Source organism: Myodes glareolus, chromosome 18 (genome assembly GCF_982192425.1).
Source record: "Myodes glareolus chromosome 18, mMyoGla1.1, whole genome shotgun sequence".
In the NCBI taxonomy this organism is placed as follows: Eukaryota; Metazoa; Chordata; class Mammalia; order Rodentia; family Cricetidae; genus Myodes; species Myodes glareolus.
The window spans coordinates 39,140,574-39,156,783 of record NC_142043.1 but is presented as its reverse complement, the minus strand read 5'-3'; the positions used below and the strand labels follow the sequence as shown (position 1 = coordinate 39,156,783).

The following is a 16,210-nucleotide window of genomic DNA, read 5'->3' as shown; positions in this document are numbered from 1 at the left end:
ATTGGCTCAAAGACAATGTATTTTAGAACTTAAAGCTTTACCGTGAATATGCCTCTAAGTAATTTAGAATCTATTTAGACTCTAAACTTTAGTGGGTGAACCAGAAGTCTAAACACCAGCTACAGCACCTTTATTTCCATCTTATGAGTTTAATATAGAGCTGCAAAGGAACATATGCAGTTAAAATATGAAAGAAGTCTACCAACCTGAAAGAATACAGTGAAATACGTAACGACTAAAGTAGCAGTAACAAATAATTTCTTCCTAGGAAAGAGGGACAGAGGAAGCAGAAACGCAAGGGAAAAGCTTCCGGCGCCTCTCACGCCACTGTAGAAGATTATGAACTGATCCTTGACGGAGAAGGGAAAAGTCCGGAACTGGTTACTGACATAGAAGAGAGTAAACACGCCTGGAAAGGGGAAGATATGTATTAGAGCAGCAGGACTCGGGCGGTCGCGATGCAGAGACTCAGCAAGGCAGACGATCTTCACACCCAAGAGCACTCACCCCAAACAGCCCCTCTCTGGTTTCTCTCTCTCTCTCTCTCTCTCTCTCTCTCTCTCTCTCTCGCCCCCTCCCTCTTTCTGTGAGTGTGTGTGTGTGTTTGACAGAGAGAGAGAGAGAGAGAGAGAGAGAGAGAGAGATTAAAATAATAAAAATCTTGATTTGAATTAAAATAAATAAAAGTCATATATTTCTAATCTATATCCACATTTGTGTGCTTTTTAAAGCCAGTTAATGATGTCCGTGGAATGAAAACCTCTTATCTCATGTTCTCAGGGGACACCTCCAAGAAGTCTGCAGTTTGAAGGTGAGGGGAGACCACTCAGTGACCGTGTACTATACATGATGGGCAGACTTGGTGCCTGAAGTTCAGGTAAACAAGTGAGGAAGTAGTACGCAAGAGTTTAGGGTTGGGGGTGGGCATGGGATGCTTCTGACTGTCGGTGTGTGTAGTAGTAAATGGAGGTTGGAGGGCAGGAGAGTTCATGCAAGGCATAGAAGTGGTTTCCACCGTGCAGATTCCCCGTGGCCATTTCTTTCACAGGAAAGCCGCTACTACCTACTGGTTCTTGGCAAGCAAGGCTTTTATCATCTGCTAAGGCTTTGAGGGAGTCTTTCAAAAGTGTCATCTCTTTATGTCCCCATGTGCTCCTACCCCCATATCGCACAGAAAGCATTTTTTATATCAGGTATATCAGACTATAAGGGCCAACAGAACTTATGGGGTTTTGTTGGTGGGTCTATTTGTGCTTCTCTTCACCTGCTAGCCATGTGGCCTTGGGCAAAGTCCCACATCAATCCCTATCATCAGATACCAGAGACAACAAGAGCACAGTCAGCTCTCAGTTTCTGCAGGAGACAGGGCACAGGGCTCTCACCGATGCCCATGTCCGTGAATACCTAAGTCCCTTTCTATTACATCAAGTGTTTGGGTGTAGCCTGTCCACATTCTCTTGGATACTTGCAGTTGTCTCTAGATTTCTTACAACAAGGTTGCTACGCTGTATTGTCTAGGAAATGGTAACAAGAAACAAAGCCTGCACGTATGCAATACAGTTGCATTTCTTTCCTCAAAATGATGGCTCTGTGGTTGATTGAAAAAACATCTTCAGAGCCAACAGATACAGAAAACTGAGTATACTTACCTAAGCACGCAGATCAAATGTTAAACAAACACCTTTCTGATACATAACAGAAAACATTGCCTCTTAGACATAAGCCTTCGTAATCATTAACTATGATTAGAGATAATGAGTTGGGAAGGAGAGAGAACAGGCAGTGATCTGTATTCTCAACCTTGCTCTTAGAGCCATGGTGGCCTGCCCAAGCCAGCCACGCTCTCAACTTTGGTTCATCAGTTCTCTATTAGAGGATTACGATGAGGGGCTGGATGATTCCTCAGGATAACAGAACCCCTCCATCCAGATGGCTCGTTTTCCTGTTTGCTTGGCTGACTCTTTCTCACTTCACTTCTCTTGACATTAGTACTGCTTCCCTGTAGATCGGGAGAATATCATAACAGGAAGGGATTGATAATTTTATCCAAACCTGTTATTTTTAGGCTGAAGAACAGGACTTTAAATAGATAAATGTCTGTCCACCTCCAAATAGTGAGTCAGAAATCACACCAAATTTGATGTGAGATTTTAAGTTTATATCACAACAGCCTTGATTTTTCCACCAAAAATTAGCATATATTCAGCTACTCTTAGCATTGTGTTAATGTTTCTATATTCTTATCATTTTAAAAAAATTATTTTATTTTATATGTAAAGGTGTTTTGCCTTCATATATGTATGCGTGTGCAAAACATGTGTGCAGTGTCCATGGAACATTAGATCCACTGGAACTGGAGTAACCGAAGGCTGTGAGCAATCATGTGGATGCTGGACCTCACACCCAGGTCCTCGAGAAGAGCCGACAGGGTTTTTAACAGCTGAGTCATCCAAGCCCTCTTGTCTTTCTCTTTGCAACCCCAGAGCTATTATAAATTAATTTTAATATATATTAAAAATTGACTGAAAACAAGTGGTAAAACTGTTTAAAATATAATTTCTAAAATAATCTCTCTGTCTCTCTTTCTCTCTATATCTCTTTCTCTCTCTCTCTCTCTCTCTCACACACACACACACACACACACACACACACACACACACACACAAATATCTATAGATCTGGTGGTACACAACTTGCTTTAACTCCACAACTCAGCACATATCAATGGATTAATCTCAACAATTCTAAAGCCAAACTGATCAATATAGTGAGTTTCAGACTAGCCAGAACCACACAGTAAGATCCTATCTCAACTATATTATAAGTAATATGTATTAGAGATGGGCTTCTTATACATACAACCTTGCTACGATGGTATAGAAAATACTTGTCTCTGTCTCAGCCTCTGCTCCCTTTGTAGAATCATTTATAATCTTCTAATAAAAGGCCAGCATAGATAATGTCAGTCAGTGCTAATGAGTTATATTACTCTGTCTGTTGAAATATAAGTGTATAGTAACCACTAGATCATATTCCTTATAATAGGAATTATTTCCAAAAGTGAGGTTATTTATAGTATTGCTGTCTTTACTAATTAATGCTATAATTAAGAGTGCTTACCTTCTGTGTGTGTGTGTGTGTGTGTGCGTGCGTGCGTGCGTGCGTGCGTGCGTGTGTGTGTGTGTGTGTGTGTGTTTATACACAGAGGCTAGAAGTGGGGGTGGGAAGAGGTCATTGTCTTCCTTAATCTCTTAATCTCTTCTCTGCATTATTTTTGAGATGGAGACTTATGCTGAAACTGAAACTCACTGATTGACTGGCCTGGCTGACCACAAACAAGCCCCAGGGATCTTCCTGCCTCCCTCTCCAACGCCCCGCCCCCTGCCCTGGAATTCGAGGCCTAGATAGCAATTCGAGGCCTAGATAGCAATTCCTGGTTTTCGTGAGGGTTCTGGGGCCTTCATTCTAGAACAGCAAGCACATTACTGATGGGACAATCTCCCCAGTCACCCAAAATGAGCACTTTAAAAATAGTAATTCACTCTTTGATCCTTTGCTGGCTTTATAGCCATCACTCGCCCGTGCCTTAGATCAGCTGCACTCTTTATGCAAATGCGTCCTGGCTGTGTTGGTCTTACATAGAATACAGTTTGTGAGATCTCACTTTTCCTGTATCAGAAATGTAAATGCCCACAGTTTATCATCTATATCTGAGTTAACATCCAAGAGGCTACAAAGCTGGCAAGGAAGCGAAGCAACAGATATATTTACTGAGTTATTTTTAAATGTGTATATGTGAAAGTGCTCTCTCTTGACAAAACATAAAATAATTCCTGCTCCATCCTCGCTTCTGAGGAGAACCTCTAGTCAGCTGGTGGCTCTGGGTTGTCTGAGGAGGGCAAATCCAATGTTTCTGGTCAGCAAGGATGAACTGTCTACACTTCCCTGTGCAGGAAAATCATAGCACGGGCTCCCTCCTTCTGGTTTAACACGGGGAGGAAGCAGGGCAGGAGAGTTTGGGAGGCCTGGTGTCCCTTACTGATGGCTCTCCAGATCTGGCAGAAGACCAGTGTGAAGCAGATGAACGCCCAATTCCACTCGTGGTTCTTCCCGATGGTGGACACGCCCATGAAGATGAAGATCAAGGTCTCGCTCACGCTGCTCAGCATCTTCATGAAGTACTTGATGGTCGTGTAGGACGTCTGGGACACGTTCTCCTCCACGTACTTTTTCATTGTCACCGCACAGGCTGTGATTCTACGAAAGAAGCAGAGACTCAGGGAGAAGCAGTACCGCCACACCACAGAGGGTACCTGCTGAAAGCAAGGCGTTACATAGAGGAAGCCCACCTCTATCTAGAATCTGTGTCTCATCCTGTCTTTGGGCCTGTCGGTCTCTGACTGTGGACCACAGATTTGGTGTCTTCCTCTTCAACCAGGTACAGGAAAAAGCAAGTGTGGTAGGAAGATGGGTGTGACATGCCCTTCACACAACTCTCTCTCTCTCTCTCTCTCTCTCTCTCTCTCTCTCTCTCTCTCACACACACACACACACACACACACACACACTGATAGGTCGTTCACTCAGGAAAATCAGAAGCAAAATACATTAGGACCTCCTTTCGCTCACAGAAAGCTTGTTTAGTCCCAACCCTTGCTAGAGGAGACTTGACTCCACCTTACACCAAATTAAACCTACTTCAGTTCAACAGATTGAACACTCAGTATGCTCTCTTCTTTAACTAAACTTTCTCCTTGCCTCTGTCTCCTGTGTGCTGCCATACATACATACTCCATCCAGCTCCCAAATGGTGTTTCTTATAGTAACGTTATTTAAATATTTCAAATGCTTCTTTTCTGGAGCCATTTACCTAGGATAGAGTAAAGAAAGCCCTTTTCTTGTCTGCAAAGTTGTGGTCATTTTGAGGTGCGAAAACAACGGTACCTAAAGTCCATATTATTATATTTAATGGGCATAGGGATTTTTATATAACACAGTTAAAGCTTCCTTCCTGGACGGAGACCAGGTGTAAGAAGCCAAACTGAGAAGCCTCATTCTAGGAGCCACATTCCAAGGATATGGGGATGTGCACCTAAACAAATGTCTTCATTAGGACAAACAACTGAACATCAGCGCATAGCCCACCTACCCAGCTTTACTCTTTCGGGGGTGGGGGGAGCGGGAGGGGAAGTGTGACTTAGCATAGGGTTGGAGAGGAGCAGCAACAGCAGTGTCCAGAGTGGAAGTTTCTTATGGCACGTCTTCCATCTATTTTAAAATTATTACTATTGTTGTTGTTATCACTATCATTATTTATTTGTTTGTTTGTTTATTTATTGATTTATTTATTGAGACAGGGTCTCTCCTGGCTGTCCTGAACTCACTATGTAGAGCAAGCTGGCCTCAAACTCATAGAGCTCCACCTGCCTCTGCATACTGAGTGCCGGGATTGAAAGTGTGCTCCACCACGCCTGGTTCTAAAATTAATTCTTTGAGGAAGAAAAGTGGCTCAGATGGCCTTGAAGCTTGAACTGCTCCAGCTTTTCCTCGCACCAGCTTTCCCGAATGTTTTAAATTGACAGTCGGATTGCTAGACGTTCCTCGGGCAACTGTCGCAGAGAACATTTGTTTGGCAAAGGACCGGAGTCAGCTTTCAGAAATGCAAGAAATCCTAAACTCTGCAGTGCCTCAGGGGACTAGCCTCGGGCCTTTCCCAGAAACACAGGCCACGCAGCTCCTAAATCATCCGCCTATTTCCCTGGGTCTCCTTCCGCCGAGTGTACTCACGCCAGGATGCCGGAGAGATAAAGGGTCTCGGCGGCTAAGTAAGACAGATAGCTGAACATGAACACAATGAGCGGCTCAATGGCAGAGATATTCTGGGTGAAGCGCGTGATAAAAGCCGAGATGAACCCAAAAATGATGCCGAAAAACACTCCCCCACAGCCCACGATGACAAATCTGGCACACCCAGCCAGAATGTCCACAGGTTCTATGTCCTCAAATTTATGCATCTTCGTGAAGGCGATTAGTATGTTGTATAAGACCTGGGAAAACACAAATGAGAGAAATGGGAAATAGGCGTTAGAACCTGTTCCACGTGGACTCTCTCAACTCGGCGTGCCATTAAACAGAGAACAAGAGTAAACGGCACAAATATTAACACAGCCACCCAGTTTTTAAATGCACTCCAACATCTGTAGACCCATCCAGAGTCACTGAAGAAAAGGGACGTATTTGGATTTCGATAATCAAGTGCGCGACAAATGTTTGAGGAGGTGGGGATGCTAATGATCCCAATCTGATTATTACATATTGTACACACATATTGAATTATATATTTCACCCCATGCACAAGAACGTGATGGAAAGTGATGATAATAATAATAATTAATAATAATCACTCTCTGTGTGACAGTCTCCCTGCTGAAATTCCTGTTTTGGTTAGTGTATTGCCTCCCTGCTTTGGGCATTCACTTCCTAGCTGTATCATAAACCCTGCGATTCCTTTTAGTTTTCTCTTTCAAGTAAGAACAAGGTTAAACTCCCTCAACAGGGTGCAGAAGGGACGCTACAGGGGAAAGGGGCTTCTTGGATGTTCTTTAGGTCCCTGGGGAGAAGTCAGACATGTGCATATGATGACTTCCGGTGGAGCCTGCCTGAGGCACATGCCCAGAAAACAATTCCTCCACAGCCTTGTGGCTCCTGCCTCCTAAGAAACTTTCTGTAAAAGTCCTAGCATGGGCCACGTGCTTGGGTTTAACCCTCCGGGCACATTCTCTGTGAACCTAGCTCAACCTTCTTCTCTGGGTCCAGTCTTTTTCTCTGAAGACCTTCTACCCACTCTGCAGCCCAGAATCTCCACCAAGAGCACCAAGGTTTCATCAAGTCTGGTCATGCTTGCCTTTCAGAAAGTGGCCTTTAGTTTGTCCAGCACCTCTTGGCCAGTTCAAGCTTGGCTGACTCAGCCAACTTCTCGGTTCTCCACTGGTCAATCCACGTCTTTCCCAGTGACATCAGAATCCACGCAGGCTTGTGCACACTGCTAGGCTTCTCCAGGCCTGAGCTTCCTGCTTGCTGCTGCATTCACAATCTTCCTTATATAGATGCACAGGGGACATGTGGCCTCACACATGCTAGGCATGTACCCCACTCCTGAGCACTCATCTAGCGTGTCTTGAGTTCTTATTTTGTACTTTGAGATAGGATCTTAATAAGCTGCCAATCTGGCCTTGAAACTCATTTCATAACCAAGCAAGTCATGTTGATTAATCTTCACTGCCAACCGAGTAGGATTTAGAATTACCATGGAAACAGTAATTCCGGTATGTCTGTGTATGCCTGTGAGGGAGAGTCTAGATTGAGGTATCCATTCTCTGGCTGTGAGTTCAGGACTGCATAAGAAAGAGGAAAGGACCCTGGCATAAACACGCATCTCTCTCGGCTTCCTGGCTGCAGGAGCAGAGGGTCGCACTGCCTCAGTCTCCTGCCACTGCGATGTCTCTATGGCCTTTAACTGGAATACACCTCTCCTCTCTTAAGTTGCATCTTGTTGGGTACTTGGTTGCAGCAAAAGGAAAAGTAACTAATTCATAGGCCTTAGACTTGTAATTCCCCAGCCTCTACTTCCCTTGTAGCTGGGAATATACACCATCAGACCAGACCACCTCCATTCTAAATTGGAGCCTAGCAGCTTTGAGCTATGGCTTTGGTGATATCTACAGGCCTTGCCAGACTGCATGCTTCTTCTACAGACTCTGGCAGCTCAACCTTGGTTTGTAGGGCGCATCAACTATTCCTTTACAGTTGATTTCTCAATCCTGAACTCTCTGGGTCATTTCTAGGCAGTTCCTCTGTTGATTTCCCAAATGGAGATCATGGCAATTAATGGTCATTTACCAATGACTGATTTCTTTATTTTATTATTAATTATATGTACATGTGTCTTTTGGAGTGTGGCTTGTGCATGTATGAGTGAAACTACATGTGGAATCCAGAAAAGAGCATCATATTTTCTGGAACTGGAGTTACAGGTGAGCAAGTGCATGTGTATGTGTGCATGTGTGCGTGCGTGCGTGCGTGCAGGTGTGTGTATGTGTGTGTAAGAGTGAAACAATGAGGGTGCTGGAAACCAAATTTAGGTCCTCTGAAGAATAGTATGTGCTCTGAACCACTGAGCCATCTCTGACCAGTCATGCCAAAGTCATCTCTAGATTGGAGTCTTACCATGAATAAGCAAAGTACATTGAAAACCAAGCCTTCTTTTAGCCATAGTCTAAGAAAAGCCTTACTTATTACTTAGCTTCTCTAGGATCATGAACTATAGGCTCAATCTCCTTTGTTTATAGCTAGTATCGACTTATGAATGAGTACATACCATATTCATTTGGGGGGGTCTGGGTTAGCTTACTCAGGGTAGTGTTTTCTAATTCTATCCATTTGCATGCAAAATTCAAGATACCATTGTTCTTTTACCGCTGAGTAGTACTCTAATGTGTAAATGTGCCACACTTTCGTTATCCATTCTTCAACTGAGGGGCATCTAGGTTGTTTCCAGGTTCTGGCTATTACAAATAATGCTGCTATGAACACAGGGGCCCCAGCCTGTGGTGGGTAGTGCCATCCCTGAACTGATGGCCCTGGATTTTATAAGAAAGCAGGCTAAGCAAATCACGGGAAGCAAACCAGTAAGCAGCGCCCCTCCGGTGGCCTCTGCAGCAGCTCCTGCCTCCAAGTTCCTACCCTGTTGGAGTTCCTGCCCTGACTTCTTTCAATGATTAACAACAATACAGAAGCATAAGCCAAACAGACCCTTTCCTCCCCAACTTGTTTTTTGGTCATGGCGTTTTGCCAAAGCAATAAAAATCCTAACTGAGTATGTATGCACTTATTTTCCTGCCTGACTTTGTGAACTATCAGAAATTTTACAGTATGGCCCTCGGCCTTTAAGTGTGAGCTTGAGGAGCAGGTAGTTCCTCAGAGCGGCTCAAGTATCTGTCAGCAGACCTCACTGGATACGCCTCATTGACAGCAGACTTCTGAAGGGAGAATAAAGCCTCAAGGGGAAAGCCCAGGACACGTCTGAATGTGTGTACTAGTCGTTTCTTTTTAATGTCATAAGCAGCTAGCAGCAAGTTTGGCTAAAGATAGAAGTATGAAGAGATTATAGCTAGCCTTCCCTCCTTTTCCCAAAGAGAAGTTTGGACTCATCAGAAGAAGTGGCTGGGGATAATGGAGAAGGAGAGAACGCCATGCGGATCTGCTGGAAGGCAGCGTGCACTCACGCATACACACAGACTGGATGGAGTGAATTTCTGAAATAAGATAATTCCTTTAAAAAGGGGAGACTTGCTTAAGAACTCTTGAGTCAGATTAGTACACGAACCCGCACACACACACATGCACACAGAAAACACATACACACATATGTATGTACACTAAAATGCAGAAATATTGAGACAGGGGACTGAAGAGACCACCTCCCTGCTTACTCACGGTCTCTCCTACGGAGACCACGGCAAACATTATGGATTTGTCTCTCTTGGTCCTGTGTGTCCTGCCTGTGTCGTGCGGGTCATCAGTTTCTGTATCTGGGGCACTCAGAGCTCCTCAGGTCTCTGGCTGCACAGAGGGAAACTCACCACCACCTACACTTAATTCCCATCAGGTGTCTCCAAGGAGGACCGAGGTGGCACGGACTATAAAGAGGTGCTCTTTCCAGGAAGACAGATACTCTTCTGGGATGTCCTCAGTCTGAGGGCTCTACAAGGGCAAGGTAAACTCTGAGAAAGTCAGCAAGACAGTTCCTGCCGCCTTCCCTCCTTCCTCTGTGTGTCAGAGGCCAGTCTGTATCTGGCTTTCAGGGTTGTCTCTGCTCTTCAGCTGCCCTACATGGGAGTCTCCCTAATTCCACATTACACATCTGATACCCTCTGGGTGTTTGATCTACGGGTGAACTAAGCAACACCTATCAAAGGATTTGTGTACCAGACTTATTTTACAAAATTTTTCTTTTAATCCAAGCAAAATTTATTAAAGCATGTTTTGGGAAGAACTTTGATTAGTATGTGAAGTTTGTGATTCGGAATTTTTGAGTCATTCCAGAAAAAAACTGGGCTTGTATCCTGACTCAGTGAATTTATTTAGTCTCGTATCCCTTCCTAGCTGACCACGGACCAATCCACACATGAGTCTTTGGAACTTTGCCCATTGCTCCTTCAGGCTGGATTCACAAAGGAGCAAAGCAGGGCTGCAAAAATGGTTCCACAAACCTCCAAAGAGTAGGTTTGAAGGCAGTGACGTGGGCACTCATTTGACTCTCAAAGCCAGAGAAATTCACGGACGATAATTGCAGCTCAAAAATTTGCGTATTGTTTCCACAAGCATAGATTTCCAGATTACAGAAGGCTACACAGCCATCAGGACCTACTTTGACCCTGGATTCCAGTGGTGGCGGGTATAGAAAGATGTCTTGGAGCTTTCAGAAACTAAGTGTCCACACAACTAATAGACTACTTTTACACACAGTTCATACTATTCTGTGAAAAATCTTTGCCTTTAAAAATATCAATATCTGGCTATCATTATAATGACAAAGAATTTCCTTGTACACACACACACACACACACACACACACACACACATATATATATATATATATATATATCTTTCATGTGTGAACAAAGACACCAAATCCAAGGTCCCTATAAGACTCATTTGTCCCACTTGCTCATTATCTCAGGGAAAGGGTCATGCTACCTTTGACAAATGCCCCCAATCACCCATGACCGACTGTAACTGAAGCTACTGTGATTGTTCATAAAGGCTATTAAGTCCAGAAACCTCTCGCATGATAACTGAGTACGTCAGCTGACCCACTGACACTCAGAAGTGGAGTGTCAATTCTAAATGCGAACACTTCCCTCCAGCTTCTCAACTTGGTGGAGGACTGAGTTCCATCTGACAGACCCACTGCTGAAATGAGTGGATTCTGGCCGTGCTACACAGCCATCAGAAACCACTTTAGTGAATAGACAGAGACCATGAACCGAAAGTGCGGACATGAATGAATGTTCCTTCCTTAGTGCTAGCCATCTCAGTGTTTAGCGCCACACAGTGACCACTACCCTATGACCTTGATAAGGTCACCAAGGGGACAAAGGTCACTATTCTAGCAGGGCTATGAACTCCTAGTGATCTTCCTGATCCATCAGGCTCCCTGCTGACTGTACACTATCCTCTTGGTGATCTGAGCTTTAGGGCTTTCTCTATAGTCTTGTACGTAGAAGCTCTGAGAATAGCTATCCACATGGTGGTCTTCATCTTAGGAGAAAATGTTTGGTGTTTAACCTTTGGCGTGATGCAAGCTGTAAGTTTTCCATCTAAATAAGACTGAAAGCAATAGGTCTGGAGAAAAGTCTCCGTGATTAGGAGCATGTGGTGTTCTTACAGAGTTCAGTTCCCAGCACCGTCCTGGTGGCTCATAAGCATCTGTAAGTCCAGTTATAGAAAATCTGTGAGCATCATGGATATAGGTGGTGCACGATCATGTAGGCAAAATATTCACACACATAAAACACAATCTTTAAAAAAAAATCTCCTAAAATAAAAAATAAAGTTCTAAAAGGTTTCTTACTCCTCCACATTGTCAAGAGTATTTATCACAAATGAGAGATGAATCCTCTCAAATAATTGACCATATTTGTAAATAAAATCATATATTTTATTTATGTGGTGAATTGAAGTCACAAATACAATTCTTTGTGGTCATTATTTTTGTGCTTTTTATATATTGTTAAAATTTATTTTATGTTATTTTATTAATTAATTTTTGGCCAGTAGTCATGATGGATTTTGTTCTGTAGGCTTCTTTTTTAAATATGTCTTTGCCTGGTTTTGATGTCAGGACAAAGCTGGCTACATAATAAGGTTGGAAATTGGCCCTTTCTCCATTATATATAAAAGGGTTTATGCGGAGAAGATATGATTTCTCCTTCTAGGAATAGACATCGTTTTAAAATGATGTTATTATTTATTACCATCCTTACAATTGCTTCACTGTTGTTGCCTTTGACTTAGCTCTAGTTTTTCTTGTCACAGGCAGAGTCTTATATCCATGGATTTTGATCTTTCATTTTTTTGAGATCTCTTTTTTGATTTTTTTTAAAATAACCTTTTCTCATTATACTTAGCAAACCCAGTTCACTCTCCCTCCCCTCCCCCAACCCACCCTATTTCCCATCCATTCCTCAGAGAAGGTAAGGCTTCCCCTGGCGAGTCAATAAAGTCTGGCACATCACTTTGAGGCAGGACCAAGGCCCTTCCCCCTATATTTAGGTTGAACAAAATATCCCTCCAAAAAGGATGGGCTCCAAATAGCCAGTTCAGATCTTTCCATTTATTTATTTATTTATTTATTTATTTATTTATTTATTTATTTATTTATTTTTGGTTTTTCGGGACAGAGTTTCTCTGTCCTGGAACTAGTTCTTGTAGACCAGGCTGGCCTCGAACTCACAGAGATCTACCTGCCTCTGCCTCCCGAGTACTGGGATTAAAGGCATGCACCACCACCGCCCGGCAGATCCTTCAATTTTTTAAATAAAAAGTTTTAAAGCTTTAAGTGTTCCTTAAAGCATAACACATAAATTATGAATGTTATATTTTTATTATTTCATCAAAATGTTATTTAATTTCTTTCATAGTTTCTTTTTAAGCTATAGAGGATGAACAAATGCATTGCCTAATTTCTAATTAGTAAAATTTTATTTTCATTTCGTCTGGTATAGGTGGACAGTGAAAGCACTCTGAATGGTCTGAAGATTTCTAAATTTACGGATTTTTTAATTGTTACGAAAAACAGTCATCATTTCCAGTAAGCATGCACTCAAAGAGGAATGTCCAGTTTTGGATCATTAGACATAGTGCTCACTCGGACGAGGTGGCTGTAGGGTGTTGTCCCTTCGTGTCCTGCAGGCATTTTCCTAGCTTGTCCTATCACTTCCTAGGACCAAGTGAATGGCATCTCCTGCACGGCTGGTGAACGTGTCAAATTTTATTTCATGCTTTGGGGACCCTTATAAATAGATTTATAAGCGTGCGTGCGTTTGGGATATGCTTATGCAGTAACATTTTCATCATAATGATGTACTCTTCTTCACCTGTGCGGTGCTTTCTATTGCTCGAGGTATTTGATCTCACGCCTGTGTGACTGTACCAGCATCCTTATGTTACTTGCCTACTTCTTTCACGACTCAATGGTATGAAAGCTGATTAGAACCAGGAGAGAAATGGGACAATCTATTGCAGCAGAGTGTAAATGAATAATGAAACATGTGCATAGTGGGGCTCTGGAATGGCGACCCTCACTCTTTACCCTGAATTTCCCGCCCTCTGACAGACACATTTTAGGACTGCACTTGAATCCTTTTAGAGGCTGGTCATCTCCAGTCTCACTGGTCATGTTTTGAGAATGGTAGTTTTGAGCAGAGTGGACCCATTTTAAGGATGGGTCTCTCACTTCCTGATATGAGACCTCCTCTTCCCCATGGCACAGTGACCAGTAGTATTCAATTCAGTAGATGTGGTATGGTGTGTACTGTTGAGATAGAACACAGAGAAGAAGGTCTCTTAAGAAGCTGCTTTAGATTTAAAAGGCTTAGGACCTTGGGTAACCACCGCGCAATAGTGGCCCTTATGTCTTTGGGTAACCAACAGCTGCCTAATTGTACTTAAGGCCCACTCAGTACAAAGGAATCCATGCCTAGCACTATAAACCTAGACAATTACCTGTCACTGGTGAGGTCATAGTCTCTAGAGGAAAGCCTACTACTGCTACTTTCCTGAACCAAAATAATTTCTAACTGCATTCTAAATCCTTATACACAGAGATAAGGATAGCTCTCACCTCTCTCTAAAGAAACTTCTTTTTTGCAATAGATGTGGAGAACATTACGGAAATCTATTAGTAGTCAAAATGCAGAGAACAACTAACTTTGAGATACCCAACTTCAACTAATACTTCTGCAACACATCTGCAATACCTGAGGCTTAGAACACACCACAAGAGAAGCAGCAGAATGGTTATAGGAGTCGGAGGCCCAGTCTGCTGAGAGATAGTGTCTTCTATGTATATGGCAGGGAGCTGCAGCCAGGAAATCTCAACGATATGGTTACTGAAACAAAACCAGTAGAATGACAATTGCTGACATGCTCACTCAATGAAGGAGATCTCACAAGGCTCCATCACACGTTAAAAACTATAGGCAATTGATGGTTACTAAGAGGGAGGGAGGAAGGGAGAGAGAGAGAGAGAGAGAGAGAGAGAGAGAGAGAGAGAGAAAGGTCATCCCTGCACACACATACATATAAGCAACACTACCTACACTCAGTAGGTTGCATTTATACACATACATGTATAATAAAAATATTGAAGAAAAGGTTATATAAATTTAAGGGAAAATGAGGAAGCACAGGAGAAATTGTCGTGGGCGAAAGATGTAGAGGTGATGTAAACACAGCGCTCATATGTGAACCTCTCAAAAACTCTAGACAAAAAAAATAAGCAGTTGCCTTTTATGATGTCTCAGTTCTTTCTTGTGGTTTTAATCTATTAGTCACTGCTTTGGCTTGGGCGTGGTTTGTGTCGCAGCTTTCATGTGCTAGAGGCTTGGGACCGATGTCGTGATGTGGAGAGGTAAAGGAATCTTTAAGAAGTGGGGGATGTTAGAAGGTAATGAGGCCGGTGCAGGCACCCTCAGTGAGAGTGAAATAGTATTTCCTCCAGGGAGCATGTGCGTCCCTTCTGGGGACAGTGATTGTTAGAGGACCTGGCTCCTCCCATGAATCATCTATATCTTCTACCCTTGGATTTTCTATTTCATGCCCTATTATAGCATGGACAAATATTTTTTTCAGGTAGCTTTATGTCTTGGTACTTTCAACCCCCAAACTATAAGCCAAATTCAACTCTTGGAGTCATAATCAAACTCACATTTTGTTAGAATAACCCCAAATGACCCCCAAATGACTAAGACATTCACCAATAATAACCAAAGTTGGTCCTGGGTACTGAGGAGGAAGACCATATAAATTACCATATCCTAGAGGCAGAATCAAAGGCTCTCTCCCTACCCAATCATGATCTAACGCTATAATGCAGGCTTGGACAGCAGGTTTTACAAGATGTTGGTCATCTGTATAACTCCCAAACTGTAGGGAAAGTACTTGCCCCCCAGAAACCCCTCCGTCTAGAATCCACTTTGTGTGACTTTCCACCCGAAACAGAGCTTATTATTTCCACACTGCAGCCCAACATGCCCAACTGAGAACATCAGGACGGGGCTGGCAGAGGATAGGCACACAAAAGTCACAGTACTAGGAAGTTCCCTTGGCAGTGTCTGAAATGCCAGGGTGTTCTCCCCCATCAGGAGCTTCCATGAAAATATTGCGCAACCTCCTACAGGACCTTTGCGGCCGGGACAGGTTCTAAGAAAACACAGACTAGGCAGGCACATTGTTGTAGGTTAAGAATAATAGTTTATCAAAAAGGATTCTGAAGGTGTACGGTATGGGGACTCAGGGTGGTAGCCAGGCTTGCTTTCACATCCAAGGCGCTCGGCATACTTAGTGTGGGAGTTCAGGGTCCTTACAGGTATCCACAGAATTGCTCCTGGGCAGTTTCCTGCCCTCATTATCATTATTCTTGAAGGAATTAAGAGGCCAACACTCTTCTCCTAAGTGCTCCTCCTCCTCTAATTCCTGTTCCTACAGCTGCTCGACTCCATCTCCTAACAACGAAAGGCAGCTTGTCAACTAGCTAAATTTTATTCCTTTTTCCTACCCTTGTGATGGAAGTGAGTGCCCACCACCAAGTGGCTCATAATTGTCTTCTGCTTCAAGACCAATAGCTACAATTCAAATCTCAACTATTCTCTTCCTTCAAGCAGAAAGAAATGATCCAAAGATGTGTTTGGGAGTCAAATTTAAGGGAACGGTCATGAAATCATAGTTAAAGGCCCCTATCTAAGAGTATATACTTCTAGCATGCCACTGAGGGGCGTGCCCTTCCTAACATGCAAGTTTCTTTTTAGTTGGAGAGCCTGTAATGTAAACACCAGATATTTTGGGGACAAAGTGTCATCCAGTTGTGGAGGGGCTGATGATTAGAAATGTCTCCCCATATCAATAAAACTCCATCTGAAATATACTC

The 16,210-nt window shown here is 43.1% G+C and overlaps 1 protein-coding gene across 4 annotated transcripts in view; it reads right to left on the bottom strand.

The window, feature by feature from the left end:
* Positions 1–16,210, bottom strand: part of Slc9a4 (solute carrier family 9 member A4) — a 50,432-nt gene that overhangs the window by 23,540 nt on the left and 10,682 nt on the right. For all 4 annotated transcript variants that reach the window (XM_085679620.2, XM_048430206.3, XM_048430207.3 and 1 more), the window contains exons 3-5: positions 5,788–6,047; positions 4,040–4,257; positions 207–409 (exon numbers count right to left, since the gene is read on the bottom strand). In XM_085679620.2, the coding sequence (XP_085535746.1) occupies positions 207–409; positions 4,040–4,257; positions 5,788–6,047 (681 nt within the window). The remainder of the gene's footprint in view (positions 1–206; positions 410–4,039; positions 4,258–5,787; positions 6,048–16,210) is intronic.